Source organism: Octopus bimaculoides, chromosome 5 (genome assembly GCF_001194135.2).
Source record: "Octopus bimaculoides isolate UCB-OBI-ISO-001 chromosome 5, ASM119413v2, whole genome shotgun sequence".
Taxonomy (NCBI): domain Eukaryota; kingdom Metazoa; phylum Mollusca; class Cephalopoda; order Octopoda; family Octopodidae; genus Octopus; species Octopus bimaculoides.
In genome coordinates, this window is record NC_068985.1 from 54,270,789 (window position 1) to 54,278,171 (window position 7,383).

General features: G+C 36.3%; 1 protein-coding gene across 1 annotated transcript in view; it reads right to left on the reverse strand.

The window, feature by feature from the left end:
- LOC106875720 (rho guanine nucleotide exchange factor 12) overlaps window positions 1-7,383 on the reverse strand; it is a 365,906-nt gene that overhangs the window by 197,085 nt on the left and 161,438 nt on the right. The window contains exon 6 of the mRNA XM_052968059.1: window positions 5,030-5,087. Within this exon, the coding sequence (XP_052824019.1) occupies window positions 5,030-5,087 (58 nt within the window). The remainder of the gene's footprint in view (window positions 1-5,029; window positions 5,088-7,383) is intronic.

Sequence of the window (7,383 nt, forward strand, 5' to 3'; positions counted from 1 at the left end):
GTATATATATATATATATATATATATATATATAATATACACACACACATACATCATATATACATACATACATATATATATATATATATCTTTACTCTTTACTTGTTTCAGTCATTTGACTGCGGCCATGCTGGAGCACCGCCTTTAGTCGAGCAAATCGATCCCAGGACTTATTCTTTGTAAGCCTAGTACTTATTCTATCGGTCTCTTTTGCTGAACCGCTAAGTTACGGGGACGTAAACACACCAGCATCGGTTGTCAAGTGATGTTGGGAGGGACAAACACAGACACACAAATACACATATATATATATATATACATATATGACGGGCTTCTTTTCAGTTTCCGTCTACCAAATCCACTCACAAGGCTTTGGTCAGCCTGAGGCTATAGTAGAAGACACTTGCTCAACGTGCCACGCAGTGGGACTGAACCCGGAACTATGTGGTTGGTAAGCAAGATACTTACCACACAGCCACTCCTACATATATGATTATATTTGTGTGTGTGTGTGTGTGTGTGTGTATGTGTGTATAAATACACACACACACACACATATATATATACATACACATATTGTATAAATCTATACACAAACACACACATGTATATATATATATATATACGTTATCTAAGAAACATATATACATTTATATATACATGATATATATTTATATTACATACACATTCATGTGTATTTGTGTGTGCACATGCACATGTGTGTTTGCTCACGTAAACAAAGATTACACGGCTCAAGTGGTGGTTTTGTGTCACTTGTCCTGTCAATAAGTCACTTGCTTGTTTCATGCTTCAAAAATGTGGAATAAGAAGATCACTTAGTTGAAAAATAAAACAGATTAGAGCATCCAACAGGAAGGACATCTAGCTGTACAATGCCCGAAAAACATATTCATCTAACACATACTAGCCGAAGGGAAAAAACCCACAGAGCTAAAAATGAATAAATGAAAGAGCAGAAATGATTCAAGCCAAGTAAACTTAACAAAAGTATTTTACTAACATTCTTTTCCTGTTTACTCAAGCTATTAATTACTCTTATTTCAACTCCATTAAAAGAATTCGAGTTTTTAGTTAAAACTAGCAGACCTGAAGTACATGACATATTGAAGAACGGATGTGCAGAATGAATCCGATACCTTGAAAGTTGTAATTAATTAAGTCCTGGGTATATGCTGAATAGAATCATGAAGAATATATACTACGAACAGATATCATTTGCATCATTATAATTAATTCGAAGCAAGACTTTTAAAATACTGAGAGCTACCAAAAGATATTCAAAGCAAAAGATAATCATCATCATTGTTTTAATGCTCACTTTTTCATAGATGGAGTTTACTGAGACAGATTTCTCACAGCTGGATGTTCTTCATATTGACAACCATTACTGGCTTATGAGCAAGGTAAGGGCTCACAACATATATACACACACACATATAGATAGAGAGAGAAAAAGAGAGATTTTTTTAATTTTAGTATTTTACTCAGGGATTTGTGATACTAATAACCTGGGCCAGAATTCAATATACATATGCTTCAAAATAAAGTGTTAGTTAGCTACAGAGCAGTAATAAGAAATTGAGATGGCAAGGGAATAAACAATTATCTTACGAACTTCATTAGCTTACAGCTGTTTCTGCTACAGGCTGCAGTGGAGTCAATTGTGTGTCTGAGTATCTTATAGCTTCATTGGAGCCTAAAACCATAGTTGAGTACCTGTGAAGTTATAAAGTGATACTCAAGCACTCAACTATGAGTCCACTGCATTCTGTAGCAGAAACAGCTGTAAGCTAATGAAGTTCATAAGATAATTGTTTATTCCTTTGTCATCTCAACTTCTTATACGTGTGTGTGTGGGGGGGAGGCTTCTTTCAGTTTCTGTCAGCCAAATACACACACAAGGGATTAGAAGACTCCTGACCAAGGTGTCACAGTGTGAGACTGAACTCAAAACTATATAGTTGGGAAGCAAAGTGCATAGCTATGCATGCACTTATCAACATAGGCATGTCTGCACCAATTATAAACAATACAGCGGCATTTTTTTTTATATCACACACACACACACTATGCTAAAATGTGTATATAAGTTAATAAGTATGCATGGATATCAATCTGAAAGCTCTGTTAACCAGTGTTATATCTTAGTGATGAATCTATTTAGAAAACAAGTTTGATAGTAAAATACAGAGGTAAATACTACACTAACCAATATGTATAATGAATAACTGAATGAAATGATGAAGCAGTGTGTTCTAAATGTAATAAGAATAATGTATAGATTTACAGGAAATCAAACCGCTATGATAGGTTCACAGATCACAATTCCTAAACTACAACTGTCATTTAGTTTAATTCTCTTTATTTTCAGAGAAAATAAAGTAGGGTTCCTACTAGCACAATTATCTAAAGCTAGACCAGAAAGAGAAAGAGCACCAGATGGGACATAAATCCATGTTTCCTGTATATGTTCTTTGTTTCTCTTTATTCTATTTCAATTTAATTTGTTCAATGTTCCCTATTTATATCATCAATCTCACCAGTCTCAGAAGGGCTGTGAAGGTCATGAGCCTTCCTCCAGACCAAACCAGAAAAGAGACACTACTACTACTACAACTGTTACTACTACTACTGCTGCTGCTGCTACTACATCAACATCATCATCATAACCACCACCACCACAACACCCATCCCCCCCCCCATGCTAACATGTGTTGAATATAATTATTGATGACACATTTTACAGCAAGATGCCCTTATTGTCACCAACTCTTACTTGTGTAAGGGTTGGCAAGAGAAAAGAATAATCCTAACTTAATGACAATTAATGAGTTTCATATAAATAAGAGTTAATAATGGATGGACCTATATAATAGCTAGCTTCTTTTCATCTGACTCCATGACAACTTCCTTGTCTTTCTTTAAGACATTCTAACATCTAACACTATAATAAACATTGTCCACTTTTCCATGCTTGCATGGGTTGGATGGAGTTTATTGAGGCAAATTTTCTAATGCTAGACGCCCTTCCTATCATCAGCTATTACCTGTTTCCAAGAAAGGTAATATTTCCCCCATGGTCAAAAGTGTTTTCACAGAAGATTCAAAATGAATAATGCTAGTTACACTCATTTACAACCACCATGCAAAGATAATGAAACAGAAACACACCACTCACACACACACACACACACACACACACACACATACATACTTACAGTGTTTGGGCTAAATTTGACATTTTTTTTTTTGTGTTTCGTCTTTTTAATTTTTTTTTTAAGAACAGCTTGATGCATTGGTGAATAGTCAATGGTGTTGGAGATCATAAAGTTTATAGTTGTAGTTGAGAAAAAGTTAACTGACTTGGGGGACTGGAAGCCATCTGAATATTGGAAAATAGATACCTGTATCATAATGATTTATGCCAGGTGTCAAAATGCTGACATCATGACTGTTTCCCGATGCTCTGTGAACACTATAAAGACTGCAAGACATGACATGGACAGCTGCAATGGAGGCTATGAAGCTGTGACCAGTAGGAAAGGACACAGTAGGCAACATGACAGTGTTCACATGCCAGAATTCATCCCCACAACTTTGAGCAGGGCCTTAAACTCAGTTCAGATGGCTATGTGAAGCTGCTGGAGACTGTAGTCAATCCTTGACTGGAAAGAGTTGCTGCTGGAAGGCCATATGTGTGGTAACAGGATTCAGCTCCTTCCAGAAAGAGCCAGAGATGGTTGTCAGAAAATTTCTATAACTTCACCAGCATCAATTTCTGGCTTCTAAATTCTCCCAATTGTAATCCCATGGATTATTGCATATGGGGCACAGCTGAGAAAGACGCCAAGCATTCTGCTTGCAACACTAAGGCCAAGCTAGTGTCCAAAGATTAAGGAGGTGTTTGAATATGATCTTAGTGAGGAACACATGTACCAAGTACCAGAGTTATTTTGAGGCTCTGGTGGAAGCTGAGGGCAGCTACTTTGAGTAAATGGTCATCTTCTAGACATAATCTAGTTAATATTTTTTTCAATTTTTTAAAAAATACATTTTATTTTTTGAAGGGATATTGTATTTTCTTTTCCTCTCATGCAAACAATCAAATTTAGCCTGAACACCCTATATATATATAATGGGCTGCTTTTAGTCTCGGTCAATGAAATCCACCCACAAAGCTTTGGTCAGCCAAGAGTCATAGTAGAAGATACTTGCTAAGGGTGCCATGCAATGGGACTGAAACTAAAACCACATGATTAGGAAGCAAACTTCTTAACCACACAGCTATGCCTGTCTGTGCCTATGTTCTAGAATCTTGCATGTTGCTCTCAGTTCCAACAGATATACTTAAGAACAAATCCTCACTTCTCTTTTTTACACAACGCTCACGACAAAACCCCTCAAAATATTTCTGCTGATTTGCTACAGATCTGCCTTCAATGTGCAAGGCTTTTCCTATAGATCATACAACCTAATGGTTCTTATGCAGAGAAATCTCTTTTGTCATGAAATTATTTCTACCCAATTTACATTAGACACTAATTAGATTACCTAGGTAAGATAACCTAACTACCATTTGCAGTTACTGCCAGTAATCATAGGTGCATATAGTGCAGTTCAAATATGCAGCCAGACTATTCACATTACATAGTTAATATATATATGATGTTATGAATATATCATGCTATAATCCTTATTCACTAATCATTGCACAAGATAGAGGATATAGAGTTACTACATTGATAATATAATGAAGACAGGGAAAAGAGGTGTTATGCAGATCTGGAGTAATTTAATAAACAAGTAGATAAATCTATGTAAGTTATGATAACATTAAAGAATGAAGACCATTATAAATTTGATGGTGGTGATGATAACATCAATTAATTTTGATAAAATAAATTTTGTTGGCTTGGAAACATTAAGTTACAAGTCACATCAATCTGAAAAAAAATCTTTATGAAAATGAAACCATTTTTTATAAATGAAAGCAAAATGTCTTGACTTACATTTGATGAGGTTGACAACTTCAATGTGGTTTAAACTTAATGCTGAAGTACCATTCACCTGTAGAATATGAGAAAAAGAACAATCAAAATTATCTTTGAACCAAATAGGAAGCACCAAATTGGAGAGGAACATCTGTATTGAATCCCTCTCAATGAAATGAATGAAGATTTTTTTTAAGTACAAGTCTTTTGTTTTGTTTGTTAGTTTTTTTTCAAAAGCAAAATTACAAGAATTTGTCATTACTTCTTTATAATGAAGTATTTGCAATTCAGGAATGAAAAACAAATTTAATATACTGCCATTTTATTTCAGTAAAATTATAGAAGAGTGTAATAACATAATATTTTCAGGATTTTCTTGTAACAGTTTGGAGAGAGAGAGAGAGAAAGAGAGAGAGAGAAAGAGAGACAGACAGACAAACAGACAGCAGACAGACAAACAGACAGCAGACAGACAAACAGACAGCAGACAGACAAACAGACAGCAGACAGACAGACAGACAGAGGTTTTGCTCCCGGCCTTCATGCATCCTCTGTCAGATCTATACAGTTGATGCTCTCCGACAACTGCAAATTCACAGCCACAACAAAAACATGAGTAGTAAAGGAGTTCCAGAAGACTGATGTTCTGAAGGGGGAAGGCGTGGGTGTAGTGACTAGTGCAAAGCCTGGGGGTAGAAAAGGGAAAGAGCAAAATATAGGAGACAGGTGAGTCAAATGAATTTGAGTGAACATGGCATAAGATCAGTTAGCTCCAAGAAGAGAGGGTACTGTTGTAGCAGTAAAAAAGACAGTGAAGGTACAGCATATCTAGGCCAAAAGATACCAGGGTGAGTGACTTCATGTCAAGCAGTCAGGAGGCTTTTTTTTATTTCAGTTTATTTTTACTTTTTATTTGGGATGAAGTCAAGGATGCTTACAGATTTGTACAAATCATTACTGTCACTGTCATTATCAACCTCCTAATCCTCTCTGTCATCATTGTGTAACATCCACTTCACCATGTTTACATTGGTTAGACAGAATTTGTTGAGGCAGATTTCCTACAACTGGGTGGTCTTCCTATCATCAACCCTCAGCTGTTTCCAAGCAAGGTAGTATTTACCCCATGGCCAGACATGTTTCTCAGAGAAGACTAGAAACAAGCAACATCACTTGTATGATGATGCTCATTTACAACCATTTCATGATGTCAAGAAAAGGGTACACATGCAAGCATGCATGCGTGTATGTATGCACATGTATGTAGATATATGTGCGTGTGTGTATATATATATATGTGTGTGTGTATTTATATATGTTGTATCTGTGTGTGTATATACATGTATGTATGTATATGTGTATGTGTGTATGCTGGGCTTCCTTCAGTTTCTATTTGCCAGAACTCACTCACAGTAAGGAACTATAGCAGAGGACACTTGCTCAAGGTGCCACACAGTGGGACTGTACTCAAGACTGCATACTAGGGGAACAAGCTTCTTAACTGCAGACACGTATGAATGATGATGATAAGATCATCTAGGATTAAGCATTTACAAATACAATTTGAAAGATGTGAAAGAAAAATACCAACATCAATATCCTTGATCTGTCATACAAAACAAAATTTTCCTGTTTGATCGATGCATTTTGAGAAGAATTTATAACAATAAGAACTTGCCTTTCTGTCTTTTGAGAAAACTGAACCATCTTATTCAGTCAATGGTACTTTTGAATAAAATGGTAGAATATAATCATCATCATTTAACAACCATATTCCATACTAGCACAGACTGGCTAGTTTCACAGGAAATGATGAGTTCAAGGATTGCATTATGCTCCGCTGTCTGTTTCAGAAGGTTTCAACTGTTGAATGCCCTTCCTAACACCAACCACTTTACATTATGTCCTGGATACTTTTATCATGACCCCAACCTTAGTGAAGTCGCCATGTAGCTTGCAAGATTATGAAACCCAAGAAAGGTGGCTTTTATGCTAACAGATGATGGGTTGAAGTATGAGAGAAGGAGCCTGAGGAGAGCAGGTTTCTTGCTATAAAGGAGCTACATGGCTACTCAAATTATAGAAGAGTGAGGGTAGTGATGACAAGGATGGAGCTGGGAAGAGATAAAAATAGTGGTGATGGGGTAACTGGGTGAACCTTCAAGTACAAGCGGAGAAAGTGTGAGTGGGGACAGAGGAACCAGGAGTGAGGGTGAATATGGGTTGCAGGTTGGTATGGGAGATGGCGGTGACAATGATGAAAGTATACTTGTCATCAATATATTAGAATAAATATATCTATCTACACACACACAAGCCTATCACATGAAGCATCAATGTGTACATGGGTGTGTGTGTGTGTGTATATATAT